Below are 18,893 nucleotides of genomic sequence, written 5' to 3'. Positions count from 1 at the left end.
TGACGGAGCGAACTGGAGAGTATTCCCGACGATGAAACGCAACTAGCCAAAGTATACACTACTGTTACAGCTTAACACCTCAACGGTAGGCAATAAATCACCGGCTCGTGACAAGTCCGATTTCGCATCCAAGAGAAAACGGTGCCGGTCGACAACCATTTATCATCGCGCGGACTGCCGCCTTTTCAAACGTCCGTCCGACAGACCGTTTGGGATGTTGTTGTTTTCCAGCTTCCTGGAAAATACGTTCATCGCGCCTTATATCGCTTCATAAAAGGGGCGCCTAAGCGCATACACTCAAAGCATGGTTGATAAGCTTTCTGATCAAGTCTTTTGGTGAAACTTTTACCACGTCGAGCTTTTGGGTGTGTGTCGACCGTTTGAGTTATTAAGATGATTGAAGCTAATCGTTTTATATCGGGCATGGAAACCAAAGAGTAGATATATATTCTACTGCTTTTTTTAAAGCGTACGATGAGGTTTTTATGATTCGTAAAGTGGAAAGGATGAAAAGCCGACTCGCATAGGACTGGATAAAAAGTTTTTCTTAATGCTTGAGTTACAGAAGTTAAGCAACCAACAAGAATATAACTTCACCGATGTAGCTCACACAGATTTTGAATTCAAAAAAATATTTATACTAAAACTTATAACTCGATACATTACACCGTACTAAATCCAATACAAATCTTCCTCCGAATTGCAGCGGATCACTATCGACCCTGCAATTTACGTTCGGGTTCGTTCCAACGTCAGAATTCAAATGAAGTTATAAGAACATAATCCTCCTTCCAGACAACTGACGATTGCAGATGTACTAACATCCAGTTCTACTTCCCATGAAGTGGATAGTAGTGTCACATGCAACATTGACTAGCCAACCCAGTTAACAAACAAAAAAACGCCGTGTTGTCCAGCGTCCCGATGACGGTCGGTAGTAATCCTCACCTAGAGTTGGTACTACATTTCGGATGCTCCCTTTGGGGGTCTTTTTTGTTGATTCTATTCGATACCAAGCTTGCGTACCAGCTTGTGTAGTTAAAATATGCAAATTGGATTGAGTTTGGCACGCCAACAGCGGCTTACATTTGACCAGCCAACTGCAAGGAAAACAGAGGCAGCTGCCAAAACATCCCCGAAAACTATAGCCGCCAGGGAAGGTGTATACAGGAAAGTTTGGTACCGTTGCACTATTTTACAGTTTCAGTCTTTTAACTCAATCTTAAACATAATAAAAATAACTAATCTAAAATCGGAATCAAAAACTAATCTAAAACATTACCTTTGAAATTAAATGTAATAATATCTAAGTGGCTGCACAGCAAAAAAAAACTAGATAGAACGCAATCGAAACCCCTCAAATTTCATTAATTCAACACCCACAACTGTCACTCACTAGTGTCTAACGCAAACACGTATCCTATTTAGGTACCCACGATTAAAATCTCTTACCTCTGGCCTTTGCCATAATTTTACAGATCAAACCCAGCCGGCAAAAATGAAAGCACCCGCACTGTGGGCGGCAATAGGAGCGATACTCATCTTCACTGGCACCACGAACGCATGGGGCGGTCTATTCAACAGATTTTCACCGGAAATGCTAGCGAATCTGGGCTACGGCAGCCACGGCGGAGCGTATCGACCGCAAACGTTTCTGCAGGTAAGATTGCGACATCACCCCAGAACGTCACCTTCGGTTTCGATTTACTGAAGCCACCTAGCGCAGCACGGATGCCCAACTAAATGGCAGGTGATTCCAACCGAAGGAAATTAGAATGTGATGGGACTGACATATTTCGAACGGAGTGTACGACATATGATTTTGGGTAGCAAAAAGTAGTTCAATAATAATCATGATTGAACGGAAATTTCCAATTGCACATAACAAACATCTAATCATTATTAATTGAACCTTTCGACATAACCCTTAATTACTGATCAAACATTTTAATGCCAAATCTCACCTCTCAAACACCGTTCCATGTCACTCAGTATTATCGTTCGAATTTTGGCAATGCGATAACAGCAACAAGCACAGAAATTGACGCATAATAAACTTTGCCGCAAATATATTTACGAAACCAAAATTGAAAAGGGCTGCAGGGCAATGCGGTTGAGCAATAACGCAACCAAACACGTCAAATTATCTTCAGACGTTAACTTATATTGAAAAAGCAACAAAAAATTCGAAAAACTAAAACGGTTGGTTCTAGATAGGGAACCTGTATATTAGAGAAATGACAAGACACTCACCGTTAAGGCAACTGTCAACATCAAAACGGATAACGGCAATGCAAAATTATACAGCTCGCCCGTTTTGATGTTGACAGCTGCCTTAACGGTGAGTGTCTCGGCGTCTCTCTGTTGTATAGGCTGACTAGTTCTAGAGGAAATTTAGCATTAAACCATTTCCTATGAAATGTTTTTGATGTCAGCATCAGAAGTGGAAAATTTCCACTCTGGCAAAGGAGGTTGAATTACAGTAAAAACCCACAAATTTAATCAAGGCAACTCCGCAGTAACCCACTGAATCCGTGCATTCAGATGGGTGCGATATAATCCGAAAAGGTTGACACGCACACAAATACACTTTTAATGAAATCCGTACAGCTCTGACGAGGGACGTGAAAGGTAAATCCAGTGTCATACGAAAAAGGTTTATAAATTTAAGCTCAATTTGGGATCCGATAAATGCGACAAATGAAGTTAACAAATTAACTATTTTTAAACAAAATTGAGATGGCTGATATTGCTTTGTGTTTCGATGGTATTCTGACGTTTTTTTTTTAATTTTGAAAAAAAAAAATAGATTCTTTTACTTAGGATAAGGTGTTGAATACCTACATACCCACAGCAATTAGTAATCTTCGATTTTAAAGGCCCTTTTGGGAAACGAACTTTGAGCGAAAGTAACAGGTGCAACCTCATGAAAGATTCTACGCCACCACTAGCGTATTTTGGATCACGCCAACGGATGAAAGTTATGAGTGCCTCGTGCTTGCGTGCTCGTGGTAAATGAATGTTTTATTTTGCGCTTTACATTACGCATTAGACGGTCGTAACCGTTAGTATCTTTTTGTTAATTTGAGGGAAAAGTTCTTCGTGTTAGTTCTCAACGTGCCACAGCTTGATCTTTGAAATTCACTAGAGGTTTTTTTGTTGAAATATCATGAATCAAACTTTCAAACATGAATCAAACTTTGGACTTATCTCCAGAACAGAGTTTCTGTTAATGATAAAAAAAAATATTTTCAAACCCAGAACGGTTTATTTGATTTTGTCCGTACGAAAAAATATACACTAACTTGAAAAAAAAAACTTGAAAAATTTTAACTCTTTTAGTTTTTTTTTTCTGCAAGTTCCAAAAATCATCAATTTTTAGCCAAAATTGTGTGGTTTTTGTAGTATAAATTAGATTACCTCTTAGCGATATTTTTAAAATCAATTATACCCCCGACTTGGTTTTTCTTGTAGAGTGGGAGAAAGTAGTGGTAGATCATGTTGTTGTAATTAGGTTCAAGTTTTAAATACCATAGTTTTTGTTTTGGTTGATTGCTACAGTCATGTTTTAAGAGCAAGTTTGAAAAACAAGTATCATAAAGATAAATTGCTTCATCCGCCAAGTGATTTTATTCTCGCATACCCGCTAAAGGCTTTCGCGTACCTCTAGCGGGGTACGCCAACCTCAGGTGGAGAACCGCTGTCATACATAAAAATATTCCGATTTTAATTTTTGTCAAAGTAGTCATTGCACAAATGTTGCGTTATGCATTCCACATATTCATAGTGCGAAACTAGAGTAAAAATTATGCGAAATGAAAAGAGACATTGGTTGACTTAGACTTGAACATTTGCGTGCCGAAAAAACTTTTGTTAAAAATCGGAGATAAGGAATGATCGATAAATTTCGGTTTTGAAGTATTTAAGTTTCGACTATTTTTCAAGAGCTATTTTGTTCTTATAATGTTAAATGCTTCTAGAGCTTATTCTAAATTCTGCAGTTCAAAATGATCAACTCTTAAGAGCATGTGTTCTCGAGATATTTTTAATTTAAAAAAAAGAATTACAAAAATATGCCTTTTCTCAAATTATCCGTAATTTTTCCAGTCAGAGGTTTATCGAAATATGTGGACAATATTACATGCTTATAATGTAGAAGGTTGTATTCGAGACACGACCGAATTGTTGACGAAGGGCTGTGCAAACTTTACATTACATTATACTTTCAATCTACTTCATTTATCATTTTCCGGAGTAAAATTGTTATAATCAAAAAATGAAGTAGATTGGGAGCAGCGTTGCGAAGCGAGCATGAAGCAAAACCTTTCTTTTCCTTTCTGCTTGAGAATGAGACATATCTGAGAAGCAGCAAGCACGCACCGACACGCAAAAACTCTTTTATATTGCTTCTCAGCGACTGTAAAAGAGTACACGGGTTCCTGCTAGCGAGTAGGAGTACTCGACTAAAACTGCTCGACTAGGAAGAGTGCTTGAAAAACTGTGCTCGAAAACAGAAATGCTTTCTTCATCTACCCAGTTTTGCTTCGTGCACCGACAGGCGAACGTGGGGGAAGAATCTGTAAAGTATCGCATACTGGAACGTGTAGGGTATCGGACTGCTTCGATATAGTAGTTGTTCCATTATTCATCTCATTGAGCCGATATTCACGAAAAAAGCACGGATTAAACACAAAACTTCCACGAAATCATTGAAAAAATAACAAAATACGCTTACATGCTCTTACAGCATTGAATATTTAGTATACTTAGCTGGATTTATATTGAATTTTGTAAAACGAACCATTTTTCACAACGCTCCCATATCCATCTCATAACTTAAATCACTGCTCAATTATTCATCTCACGACGCCCCCATATTCATCACACTGTTAATCATGAATGAATCATATTATCATGAATGAACGTAGCCGCAGCCCGTCGTAGTAGGTTACCTAGATATCCGCTGTAGTTGTTTACGTGCAAAATTGGTAACCAAGGTAACCACTGTATAGTTTTTATGTCCACGGTTATCAAAGTTAGCTAAGGGGAGGGCAAAAAATAAATAACACTGAGAAGAAAAAAAAGGAACAGCTTTCATAAAAAATTGTGTGCAAGTTACGACATTTGTAACTTTCATGCAAAAATGTGTTGAAAAAAATCACATTATTATCGTTATTAATCATTTGGCTTGCCTTTTGATGACACTTTCACTGTTACTGGACTGTTGTTTGTTGCTAAATTAAGCATGTACGCTGTCGAAACGTCAATAATATCAACGAAACGGCTTGAACTTTTTTTTTCTTCCCCTTCCAATTTTCAACATTTTTGAAGGGGGGGGGGGGGGTGCCATGAAATGAAAATAAAATTTGTATCGGCCTTATGTCGGAATAATTCAACATTTTCAGTATGATTTTTTCGTATTAACAGAAACTGATTTGGCAATATTTGATTTTCTTCAACGCAGTGAAAATAGATGAAAATACATACAGTTGAAGTTTAAAATTTGTAAAAATTCACTCATATATTTCGCAATGCAAAGCTTGATTTTGGAAATTTGAGGTAAACATTTTGAAGATTAAAGTATTCTTTGTGTAGTGAGTGATTTTGTTTAGTGATTGAACTAAAAAGTGGTTCACTAGTGATGAAAAAAAAAACTTTGGTTGGCTGCTGAACGATTCCCGTTTTAGCCGTATAGAACAATGCATGGATTATGTTTTCTGCGGTAGGTGATTGAAATAAATGAGTTTTCGAGTACAGATTCCCGACTAAAATATCAAATTTAGAGCTTTTAAGTGGGTTCTTTGAGAATTCTACTTTATGAGAAATCTAAATTGAACTAAGAAGAATCCATTCCATAGATTAGCAGATTCGTTTATTTAGAAATATTGTTGTATAAGATGAATATATGGGCTGAGATGAATAATGGAACAGTTCCCCTATGTTTTTTATAGCTGTCTAATGCAAAACCAGCCAAAGCAAACCGCTACTGAAGTAGTCCGTAACCCTATTTGAAATAATTATTTTTGTCCCTCCTCAACAATCGTAATGCATCTTGAAACAATTGTACTAGGCTGATTGTGCTCGCGAGAAAGGGACTACACGCGAGTAAAAGAGTAGGCGAGCGTGTGTGCATATGATCTCGGGAGCGAATGCGAGCAAGGAAGACAGCCGGAAAGAACGAGAAATAGCTTGACTGGAGAATACTCCATTCAAGCTATAGATCATTGCATAAAAAATAACCTCACTTTTTTGACATTCTCCACGGTTTGTTTACAAGGTGTTAGAATTTTTTTTCCAATCACTGTTCAGTGATAGGAGTGAAAATGAATGATACGAGTACGAAAAAGATCGGACAACTATCGCCTATGCGAATTCGTTTCTACCAGGCAGTAAATCGTTTTTTAAGTCCATGTAAACAAACCCGCGACCACCGTTAAATCTCTTTCTTTTTCTTTTTTGTGACGTCACCGTGCAATGATCTATTTCTCGTACTGTTTATGAGTGAGACTATCAACACTGATTGAAAGTGTACTGTAAAGTGTATAGTGATTTTATGAAGAGCTCGACAAAGATGAATTTTCGTACGTATACAATTATTCATCAAACTATTCAGTGCTATTTGTGGTGGCCCAGAAAAACGAACTATTTATATTGTTTATTCTTGATACATACCATTAATGTGAATATCCTATTATTGTATAATATATTTTTCCTAGATTGAATAGTGCTGGATCCTTTTAAAACCACGAGTTAATTCAGTGTGATTAGCGTAGCGCTGTGACTTTGCCTTTCTCATACAAAATCTATTATTTGTTAGAATAGATTAGCATATAAGATTCAAATCCCATAAGAAATGTAAAAAAGTTGAAGAAGTTGTTTCTAAGATACAACTGCAAGGTTAACGTAGAATTACGACAGCCTGTCTTATGTCAATAAATTTTTTGCGATAGCTTTGGAAATACACTCGATTAGAAGGATTTTTTTAATGGTGTGAAGCGCTATATTTTTCTGTATACTTTTCTTATGTTATTATATGAGTTTGAAGGTTAAAATTCTGCTATGATGTCAAACTATAACCGTCTTCTTCAAGATCCTTGTTAATGAAGTGTTGTGAATTTTCTAAACTAGACTCAGCATCGTGAGCAGAACGTGCCGAACTTTTCTGTTTGAAATCGGATTTGTTTCATATATACTGCTTGTTATGCACAGTATAAACAAATCGTAATAAACATAACACTGCTGTGCATTTGCAGCAGCATCAAACCTCAGTTGCAGTTTATTAATAACCATTCATTAAACTTTTCCAAATACATTTAGTAGCCTTTAAAAATGCCGATTATCGCATAAATGCTTCATGGTCAGATAGCGTGCGATATCCGCTCTGACGTAACAACTTTTTCGAACGTTGTGGAATGGTATAACTGGAAAAAGAGGTGTGACCTAATTATTTCCAGTTATAACATTCTACAACGTTCGAAAAATTTTATTCTGTATGTCGTAATACTAATGTACGAAAAATACATCTAATTCATTTTGGGTTCGATATTGCCTATGGTAGACATAAGTATGAGGGTGGAAATTCTGCTGTGATGTCAAACTATAACCGTTTTGTTTTAAGACGCAATAGCGTAAGTGCTGCATTTCTGTTATCTGCTGCCATCCAGCACGAGAACAAGTATAAATTACAACCAGCCCTTCTCAGGGCCACCAACACGTTTTTGAGGCAATGTTGAATTTTACTTGGCTTGCGAATACTGAAATTTGTGGTTTTCCGTCTGTTACACATGATGAAAAATCTTAACTACTTCAATCACATAATTGTAGAGAACCAAAAGGTGCTATTATGTTTTACAACAGTAACAACACTGGCAAGTTTGTTCGATTATCATCATTTCGGATAACCGAATCGCCGATGATTCTAGTTCTCCCGTTTTCTCTAGTAGAATTGCCTGCCATTTCCGATAGTTCTGCAGCTACCGAAAACTCCATAACAGCCGCCAGATAGATAGGTGCTTAAGTATCAACAGGCCCAGCGCGATCAGCCAGGCTTTTCTTTCTTCGTCACGATCAGCAACCAACGTCCGTGTGGTATCGGTACAGTCATAGAATGAATTATACATAAAACACAAAGTGCGCATTCCGAGTCAACTAGGTATATTCTGTCGACCTTGTTAGGGAAAGAAGCATTGTGCGACCAATCAGAGGTCGACTTTTGCGTTTCGACAAGGCTCGACAATTTTCAATAGTACAATCTGTCGAACAATCAGATTATAACTTTCTGCATTTGGACGGGTGCTTGGTTGATTTTCCAATCGATTACTGCAAAAATGACGAAAATCGGTTGGAAACTGACTGAGTTTAAAACGTTTGAAATTGGACAATTTTCGTGACGCTCTCGATGTTTTTGGTTTTTGAAATTGGATCCCTGTATTGAAATTGGTCCCCTGTATTAATTGCCGTGAGACGTAATTCTACGTCAAAACATAATCATATTTCTCAAAATATATGAATTATCCTAGAAGTAACAGCATCCCGATCACTCAAAAATATCAGGATTATAACATATCTTAATATATTGTTACGAACTTTTTGTTCGTCACAAAATAAAACACAAGTTGTTAAACTTGGTCTCGTTAATAGTTAAAATATCAGAATTTCTATCAAAATTACTTACTCATTATTACAAATTATAGCAAGTTTTGTAAAGTTTTTAGCAATAAAAGATCAGAACTAGTTAGAATGTTTAAAATTTTGTTAATTGAATAACAAATTTTGTTATAAATATGCTTTAAAAAAGCACACTTTTGAACATTCATGTGTATGAAAACAGAATTTGATATAATTCTGTACTTTTCATCATTCTGACATATCAAGAATATTACAGGCTTTGTTATTTCTATCAAGTTCAGATATATTTGTGTTACCTACTTGTTATAATTATTTGATCGGGATACCTTCGAATATAATTTGAATAGTGCTAAAAATACCTTTCAAATGTAACCAGAACTATCAAAATTATATTTTTCTGCCGAAATTTATTTGGAGATAAGCGTGTGATTATGCATCATAAATCATTGAAAAACAAAAACAAAATTTCAATTTTAATATTTGTATAGATGTATCTGTGCACATGAGTGTATGTTTAAGTGAGAATATATGTATGATAGTATGCGTGTGTACGCATATTCGTTTACGAGAATGCATATCGTTTGTGGTAAAAAAATGGACGAAAATTGCCGATTTTTCATGGGTTTACCTTTAATCGCACTGACGAAACTACTCATGCATCATCAATCATAGTAACCCATGAGTTAGCAAAACAAATTTGACAGCTCTATCAGTCAAACTCTAACTGTGATGGCGAAAAAAGTGAAGCTATTCCGTTCAGAAGTGTGCGCGTTCAAAGAACGGTACCCCGCCGCGTCAAAAACGGACATCGTGCGGCACTTTGTGGACGCCGGGTACACCCATTCTGGCATCTACAACATCTTGAAACTATTGGACAACGACCAGGGCATCGAAAGAAAGCCAGGTTCCGGACGGCCAACAACCCTGAGAGACAAGAAACTTAAAAGGATGCTGAAGAGAAAGACCGAGGGACAAGTGGCTAAATCGCTGCGTGCCTTTGGCCGGGAGGTTGGTGCATGCGGTAAAACAGTGAAAAAGTATCTGGAGAACATGGACATACATGTCAGGAAGCGGCAGTCCCGTCCACTGGTCTCGGAGCTGCAGGCAATGACGCAGCGACAGCGGTTAAATAATATGGTCAAGATATTCCCGGCGAATCGCGACGTGGCAGTGGTGATGGACGACGAGACCTATCTCACCCTGGATGGCAACGATTAGCAGGGCACTTCGTATTTTACCTTCCCCGCGAAGGAAGTGAGCACCGAGGTGAAGTTTTTTTCACAGACCAAGTTCCCCAAGAAGGTGCGGCTGTGGCTGACAATCAGCGAGAAACGGATGTCAAAGTTGCTCTTCTTCCGCTCAGGGCTAGCCGTGAACGGGGGAATTTATAGAACGAAGTGCCTGCCAGAAGCTGCGTCGTTCATCAAGAAATACCATAAGGGCGAAGACAGGGTGTTCTGGCCAGATTTGGCGTCGGCCAACTACTCGAAGCGATCGTTGGAGGAGATGGAGCGTCAGAATATCGATGTGGTACCAAAGTTGGCGAATCCGCCCAGGGTTCCCAGCAAACTTGAAACGCAAAGTGTATTCCAACAATTTTGTCGCGAAAACGGAGGAGGAATTAATAAAAAAATGAAGAAAAAGCTTAAAAACATGCCTACACGCAATGTTCCGGTTAACTGCCGGAAGGCCGACGTTAATTGCGTATCCCGACGTTAAATTGCGAGGAAGCTAACATTATTACCTTCCATGGAAAATTTATCCAACTCAATTATCTTAGTTTTTTTCATCACCATCTGAAAAAAAGTTTATTTTTTATCGCAAACGTTAGAGTGCATTTGATCTTGTGCCGTTCTGTCATGAAATTTAAAAGGTTTTCAAAAGACATAAACCACAGTTTAAAATTAGTATTTCTGGTTTCAGTTTTGTTAAGGTATCGTGATGGAAAAAAACCTAAATTAATCCACCTAGCGGTGAGACCCAGCCTTTCTCCTTCGAACTTATAATTTGTTAAAATAGATTTACTCCAACACTTAAAAAAATACACCTTGATTATTTCTGCTGAATTTGTTATTCATTCTAAACAACAAATTTTTGGTAGCCAACAGCACAACTATACCGAACATTTAAAATTTAACATATCATCGGCTTCGTGCAACCCATGCACAACTCAAAATTTTGCATTTTTGAGTTTTTGATGGCAAACGATGCCAAATACTGTTAAGTTTCATCACACGAAATCCCATTTCGAAAATCACAAAAATTCCAGAGTTATGAGTAGAAGTGCCTTTGCTGCACAAATCGAAATTTCTCCATAAAGTTAGTAAAAATAAGGTTTTAACTTGGACAACGTGAGCACGTAATATGTGCATAATAGACCCAAAGGTGTTAAATAAGGATTGGTAATCTTAAACTACGAAGTTTTCTTGAAAATCGAAAAATAAATTTTCGACGCAAATTTTCAAACGCGTTTTTCTCGAAACTATGTTTTTTGAGTTGTGCCAGTGTTGCACGAAACCGACGATATGAATATAAATTAACACATATACATGCAAATAACGTTAAATTCTTTCAACTATATGATGCGATTTTGTTTTCGATTGTGGTATAATCGATTTGTACTGATATACTGCTTATAAATATTCAGATTCTTTAAGTCAACGTTAGTCAGTAGATTTCAAATAATGTATGATTAAATGTTGTTCCTTATACATTAATTTGAATGATCTTATCAGTGAAATTTAAGTTCTTTAACGCAGTTGATATTACTGATCGTTTCTGAGAGGCATCCAATGAATGGCCAAATACCAATCAATATGGGTTCTTGAAACCTGGATTATACCCAGTGGCCAGAATCCAACCTAAAACCCAATTTTCAATCCAGATGACCACTTCTGGTTGCCTGATAATCATAAAATCATAAAATCCATCATAAAATTGCCGAACTGCCTAATCTGGGTATTTCAATGGCGAAGATGGCGACAGTTTCCGATCAACAGCCTAAAGTGACAAATATCATCCAATATGACGATAAAAAACTTATTTTCAAAGAGCACATTGAGAGTATACAAGCCAAGTGCATCAAATATACGAGATGTTTATATCCTCTCATTAACAGAAATTCTAAACTTTGTTTAAAGAACAAACTTTTGATTTGCAAACAAATTTTTAGACCAGCAATGCTTTATGCTGTACCGATCTGGTCGAGTTGCTGTTCAACAAGGAAGAAAACGCTTCAAAGGATTCAGAATAAAATTCTGAATTGATTTTGAAGCGTCCTCCTTGGTTTGGTACACTCGAATTACATAGACTTACTGGTGTTGAACCATTAGAAGCTATGTCAAATAAAATTATTAACAATTTTCGACAAAAATCGTTGCAATCCTCAATTGCTACGATTAGCTCTCTTTATAGCCAATAAGTTATCATTTAAGTTAGTTGTAAGTTTACTTTCCTTTCTTGACAAGTAGGTTTAAAACCCTACGAATGATAAGTCCTAATTGCGAAAGCAAACAAATCCTAACAATTAAAATTACAAATTACTAACACTGTTGAGAAGTCACCATTTGTGATTGGACACACATACTCATTATTTACTAATATTTATCATAAATACTTAAGCTACTAACAAATCCCCCTATTATAAAAAAAAAATCATCCAATATGATTTGGAGAAGCGGTATGATACCCTGAGGCCAGAAATCGACGCCATTTTAAATTTCTAGACAGTAGCTTCCGGTTTCTACCAGTCTAAAAGGGACAAACCTTACCCAATGTGAGTTTTTCAGTACCCGGGATGATGCTTAGAGACCAGGAATCAACTTCATACTTCATTTTGAAATCCGAATTGGCGACACCTGTTTTCTTTAAATAAGTCGACCTTTGAAAGAAGAGATTTTCAATATTTTTACAATTTAACACATAATGGATAAAATAAAAGTCCGATTACACTGGTCAACACAAGTGTTACCCCGAAGGTCAAACTAAGAAAAAATGAAAAATTATAGCTTTTCCTGTGAATTTTTTTCTTTCAATGGGGCAACTATTATGAGCTTTAGAGCAGCATTTTTTTCGATTTTGTCAACTTGTCATAAAGCAACTAAACCTTCAATTTAAAACAAAGATTGTTGAAATCAGTGATGCCATCTTTGGCAAAACGAGTGAATTTGATAAAGTTTTCGGAACACGTTTCTTTTCATAACTTTCGAACTACATGTTCAATCATCATAAAATCTGTTATTTAGGGGTTTAAAAGACAGCCCGTTTATTTGATACCTATTTTGTTCAAATCGGTTGTGTAGTTTCTGAGATAATGGGGTTTCATAATTTTTACATTTTAATACATAACAGACAAAGCTACAGTCCGATTATAATAAAATTCAATAGGGTTTTATCAGGCAACTAGACCTTTCAATAGCAACTTATTTTGTGAAAAGTGTCTCTGAGAAAAGTGGGTGAATTCAAACAGTCTTAGAAACAAGTTTCTTGTCATAGCCTGATTTCACATTATTATACATAACGGACAAAGCTAAAGTCTAATAACAATAAAATTCAATAGGGTCTTATGGGGCAACAAGACCTTCCATATGACACTAATTTTGTGAAAATCGGTCCAGCCATCTCTGAGAAAAGTGAGTGAGTTTAAACAGTGTTTGAAACACGTTTCTTTGCATAACTTTTGAACTACTTGTCCAATCATTATAAAATTATTTCACAAATGGTTCAAAAAACAAGCCCATTCTTTTGATCCCAATTTTGTTCAAATCGGTTTTGTAGTTTCTGAGATAATGAACTTTTGTAATTTTCACATCTTGATACATAACCTCGAAACTAAAAATCCGATTACAATGAAGTTCAATAGGGTCTTATGGGGCAACCTTCCATTTGCAATTAGTTTCATGAAAATCGGTCCAGCCATCTATGAGAAAATCGAGTGAGATTGGGAGACCGTTACATACATACAAACACACACACACATACAGAAAATGCTCAGCTCGTCGAACTAAGTCGATTGATATACGAGATTCGATCCTTTGGAGCACTTTTATACCTTTGGTTTTTTTCAGTGATTGCTATACCTTTCTAGGAGAAAGGCAAAAAGCTCTATAGAGACCGTAATAAACCAGCGCATAGGTGGCTTTTTTAGCCGGAATATTTAAAGGCAGACCTTCAGATCTGAACTTACCACAGCAGAATCCATTATTATTAGGAAATGTGTTAGTTACTGCTCGGTGCGCTATGTTATATTCCAAAATCGAAATTTCACGTAAAATACACCTGAGTTTCAGAAATTCGTAATGTAAGAGTTGCAGTGCTAATTGTGGTAGTTCAATGACCAATCGCTTGGTGCTTGTTCAACTTTCTTCGTGAAAATGTTCATGTTATTTCACAATGCTATCAAGAGGCTTGTTTTATTTGGTAGGATCAAAGCACAATTCCCCAAATAATTATCTTGGTATGCCCATTTAAGCTCAATGTCATTAAAAAACTGATATTTAATGGAAATATCAGAATATTATATGTATAGGAATTAAACTTAAATAATTCGACGATGGTTTTAAGTTGTATCAAAGAATTACAAAGGCTGATAGTGCTTTAATAAAGGTATATCATAGTTTTATTATGTTCAATAAGATTTAGCCTACATAAAAGTAGATTTAAGAAGACACTTTTGATTGCCGTAAAATCATTGTTTTGAGCAGAAACGCGTAGATTTAACAGTCTGATATATTTTTTTCTAATGAGTATTTTAGTTTACATACTAATCTATTTTAATAAATAATACATTTTTAAAAAAAAAAAGACCCGGTTACACCGCTAGGTGGATTAATTCGTGTTTTGTTATACTTTTCATGTGCCACCCTGCTAGAATGAGTTCTGCAACAATGCCAAATGTTTACAAAAATGACTGCAAACTACTGCTCTACACAGCTCAAAGTACCTAACTATGAGTATAAAAATTAAAAACTTCATCTAAAATCAATAATATTATGAGTTGTTTATTTGTATGTTTTTAACGTGAAGTAAGATCAAAAGCCAATTTAATTAAAGTGATATCTTCCCTCTGCGTTTGACGTCACGCTTCAGTCGTAACTTCTAATCGATAGTAGCAGTAACACCTTTTCATAATTCAGGACGAGTCTATTGATTTCTCTGCCGTTCCAGGCGATAATGTCAGTAATAGACAAATCAGCTCTCAACCACAACAATAATGACGTTTATTAACGATGTGGAGACATGGTTTATTGGACTAATAATGATGTACTGTTATGAATTATTCTCCATTTGCTATCCAATTGACAGTATAGTAACTTATATGATTCAGAAGTATTGATGATTAAATTAAGCTAACAACTATGGAAACGTAAAAGGTTTTACCAGTGATGACGAAAGTTACGAAGGCCTTGACCTTTTAAACCATTCAACCATTTTAAATTGCCGCAAACATTAAGAGTTAATGCTATTTAGTCAATTCTGTATAGCTTCTAGCAAGAATCAATATAGCGACTCGAAGGATCGAGTTATTCTGTTATTGCTCTACACTTACCGACTCGGCAAATTAATAATTTATAAAATTATTTACTCGAGCGTCAAAGGCCACCTTTTTGCGAATTTCCCTTCAAATCCCTTGCAACATTTGAAAGGCACTCAATTCAATAGGGTTTCCGCTTAAAATATATCAAAATATTGTGTATACGCATTTTAGCATACGTTACAGAAATTCTACATAACCGATTCGCGTTGTGAAAAAGCACATTTTTACTAATTAGTGAAATGTACGAACCCTCGAGGACTCATTAGTGATTAACAAAAATTCTACTGTTTGTTTTCAGAATGAAATTCTAGACGAAGAACAACAAAACCAACGCGTCGAAGACGATGCCTGCTACGGAAAGCCCTGCTACTCAAACGAGAACTGCTGTCCGGGGCTGGTCTGCGTGAATGTAGACGGAGGTAAGGTTTTCGAAGCGAGCTTTCATGTAGTATTATCGCACATTCACCACCGTCACGAATGTCACTGTTGCTACCACTCACTCGTTTCACGTTTGCACGTGTTTTTTTGCTGTATTTTTTATGAATGTATATACTACACTGAGATATTTTTTATCGCTCGGCGGAACACCGTCGGGCAAAGTTGACTTTCAGGAAAACTTCCGTAGCTTGCAGGAGTGTGGATGTTGTCTTTGGCAATAACCTTTTACCGCACATCACCACTAAAAGCTTTGATCTATTTAACGACAAAAATAGCATGTATTCCAATTAAAGTTCTCTAGATAATACAACATCTGGTTTTCTGCTTGGATGTTTCTGCCCACCACTCTTGAGCAGAACTTGTTCGATGAATAATAAAGTGAAATTATATAGCAATCAGTACCGTATAATAACTTTTGGAAAATCATGCAGACCTAAGTTCTGCCTAATTTTGCATTATTCTCCTGGCTTGTTACCCACCTTCGGTTCATCGTGATCAGAGTGTTTTACCCGCTTTTCGAATCATACTTTCAACATCGTGCTAAACAGCAAGCAGGAAAACTCATGAAACTCAAACTTCTGCATGATTCTAATAAACCAAAAAGTCTAATGCACTGTAAAGTATTTAAAGGTTGAGTACATAATAAACATTTATTGGGACAATCCCTACGGCTCAACTTTACGAGGGAAAGTTTTAGTTTCGCTATAAAAAAATATTCTCAGTTTCAAAAACTTTCTAGATATCTGTCCGCAATGAAACACTTTTGTAATTTATTGTTCAACACTTCGCTTTTTATCATTTATTGCTATACACATTTTATATCACAGACCCAGTTCAAAAATATTTAAAGCAAACCGAGCTCCCGATTGTCACCTTATTGCATTCAAATTCATTCATCATTCCCAAATTGCCACGAAGCATAACAACAGCGTTGATGAACAATCGTGTTTGGTTATAATATTTTTGCAAAAGTAATCCCTTGTGAGCAGTTTGCATGCAAGATTGCGAATACAAGTGTTGTATCATACTCCTCAGGCTTGTATGCAATCTGTTACGATTTGTTTTCATCAAGCCAACTGTCAAAGTTATTTCTTGAGTCTTCATTCGTGGACCAAATGCATGACAAAGTTTACTTTGAAAATTCACAAAGGAAACAAATCGGAAGAACATAATTTCTAGCTATCAGGATCATTACAATTTTGAGGCGTTCTCTAAAACATAGCTGTTACGGGATTTCAGACGTGAAAAATAAGCAATGTAAAATCTTTTGTTCCGTTCCTGCCATGCTTTTTTCGTCTTCGATACGATATTTGTTTGCGTAATATGAAGCACAAATTACGGTGAAATTCTCATATAGCGAGGCAAGATTCATTGCACGAACCAGGTGCCTTAAGTACATGTCTTAATTGATATGCTCAAATGATTTATTTACACTTTTTTTAAATCTTGCTTGCTAACAAATTAATTTTTACTCTCTTACGCGCAACACTTAAATATAGAGAACCATGTAACAATAGTTTGAACAAAACAGCTTATGTAATATGTCCAATAAACAGTTTGTTTTTCGAAAGGTCCTATGTACCATTTTTAGTAAACAACCAATAAAAATGGCAAGCCACATCAACCTTTCCTATCTGTAGGCGTAACAAGAATAAATGAAATTGATTACACTTTTAAAAAGATCAAAAAACTTTCACGAGTTTTTATATTGAAGGCGAAATTGACGTAATTGCGTAGGCGCTCGTAATTAACTCAATCTCCCTTTTCCAATTTTATGTCTGTGTTTGGAAGCCATACCCAAACACAATTCTGCAACATCTCTAGCTGTAACTTTATGCAGCGTGAATAAAAACAACTCAATCAATCTGGGTAGGCTTCCTGTTGAGCAAAATTTTAAACGTTTCTATACCGTCGCAATTTTTGTGCCTATTTCACTATGAAAAGGATCAGATGTTGTGCCAGACAACTGACTACCTTCTTGGCTACCGCAATGGAAGGTTGTAGGAAGTAAGTGTCGGAAGGCATTAAGAAAACATATTTTAAATCAGGAAAGATACTGCGTTGAAAGGAAATTGTAATTGTTTATCACTCACCAGCTTACGAACGTATTCAAGCGAAAGGTTGTTCCTAACCAGTAGGACCAAAGGAGAGAGTTTTGAAACATGGTATATAAGTTGTGCTCTGAAAGCGCCCTAGTAGACAGAATCATTATTTACAGGGCTTCTGCTAAATTAATACTTATTTGTCTGGTGGAGAATCTCGTTGGTAACATAACAATGTTCATTGCTTGCTCAGAAATTCAAATAAGACCTGCAATAATAATAAACCACCCTAGATAATCTAGGGCATGGGAACATCCACCCAATAGGATGCACACAGTGTTGCAGTCGTATGCAGCTGGCAAGTAAAATTTTCGTATTGCTTTTTCTTCTGGAACAAGAGCTTTTATTTCAGAAGTCCACATAGAATCAAAAGCCGATGGAAATGTCTGTGAATTTTTTATATTAATATCAGAAACCACAACATACTGGCTTACGATTTACACTCATGGTGAACAATAATCCATGCTTCTACTGTAGACCACAGCGTAGTTTTGAGTTCATCGCGTTACATAATTTCAAGCAAACAACACCTTCGCATTGTAGTTCACAGATGCGGATTCGTTTCTCAGTTACCACCCAGAATACTAGCCTGCAGGCGAACCTCTAAAGAAATACCACATACCGTGTAAAACGAGCTAAAGCTTTCAGGATGGTCCCATCCTATCAAGACATCTACTAACATTACATTCACTCCAGTAAGCACCTCAAAGGTGAAAAACAGTCTCGGAGTGGAAACGCCCATGGCGACCGAAGCTCTTATTTCGACCCGTTAACTATCTATGTAACGGAACAGGAAGTTTAGAAGTAGCATCATCGTAATTTCAAAGATATTACGGTATGCGTCTCCCCGACCAGTAAAGATTAAATTACACTCATAAACCATCTTCCGCATCTGGAGAAGATCAACGTTGCTGCATTATAATTTACCGTCTGCAAGGAACATCGATTAATGTTGCAGAGACAGACAGGTCGTGCTAGAGCTGTAACTTTAAGGAACTACCCTCATTAAATCCGTGGAAACTTCCCACAATCAAATTAGGTAAATAATAAAACAATTCTGAAATGCTCCGTTTCATCATCTCAAGCGCACAATGAATAATAATAAACTGAACTTCTTATCTCGCATGTCCTATGACTTATGAGGGTTCTATTATATCGTTTTACCCAAAACAGGATAAACTTACAGCCGA

At 36.5% G+C, this 18,893-nt stretch overlaps 1 protein-coding gene across 2 annotated transcripts in view; it reads left to right on the top strand.

Moving 5' to 3' along the window:
* The window catches only part of LOC129726634 (prohormone-3), a 58,809-nt gene that overhangs the window by 18,670 nt on the left and 21,246 nt on the right, over window positions 1-18,893 (top strand). For both annotated transcript variants that reach the window (XM_055683577.1, XM_055683576.1), the window contains exons 2-3: window positions 1,479-1,660; window positions 15,462-15,582. In XM_055683577.1, the coding sequence (XP_055539552.1) occupies window positions 1,499-1,660; window positions 15,462-15,582 (283 nt within the window). In that variant the 5' untranslated portion in view covers window positions 1,479-1,498. The remainder of the gene's footprint in view (window positions 1-1,478; window positions 1,661-15,461; window positions 15,583-18,893) is intronic.

The sequence above is a fragment of the Wyeomyia smithii genome, chromosome 3 (genome assembly GCF_029784165.1).
Source record: "Wyeomyia smithii strain HCP4-BCI-WySm-NY-G18 chromosome 3, ASM2978416v1, whole genome shotgun sequence".
In the NCBI taxonomy this organism is placed as follows: Eukaryota; Metazoa; Arthropoda; class Insecta; order Diptera; family Culicidae; genus Wyeomyia; species Wyeomyia smithii.
This window is presented reverse-complemented; position numbering and strand designations above follow the sequence as displayed.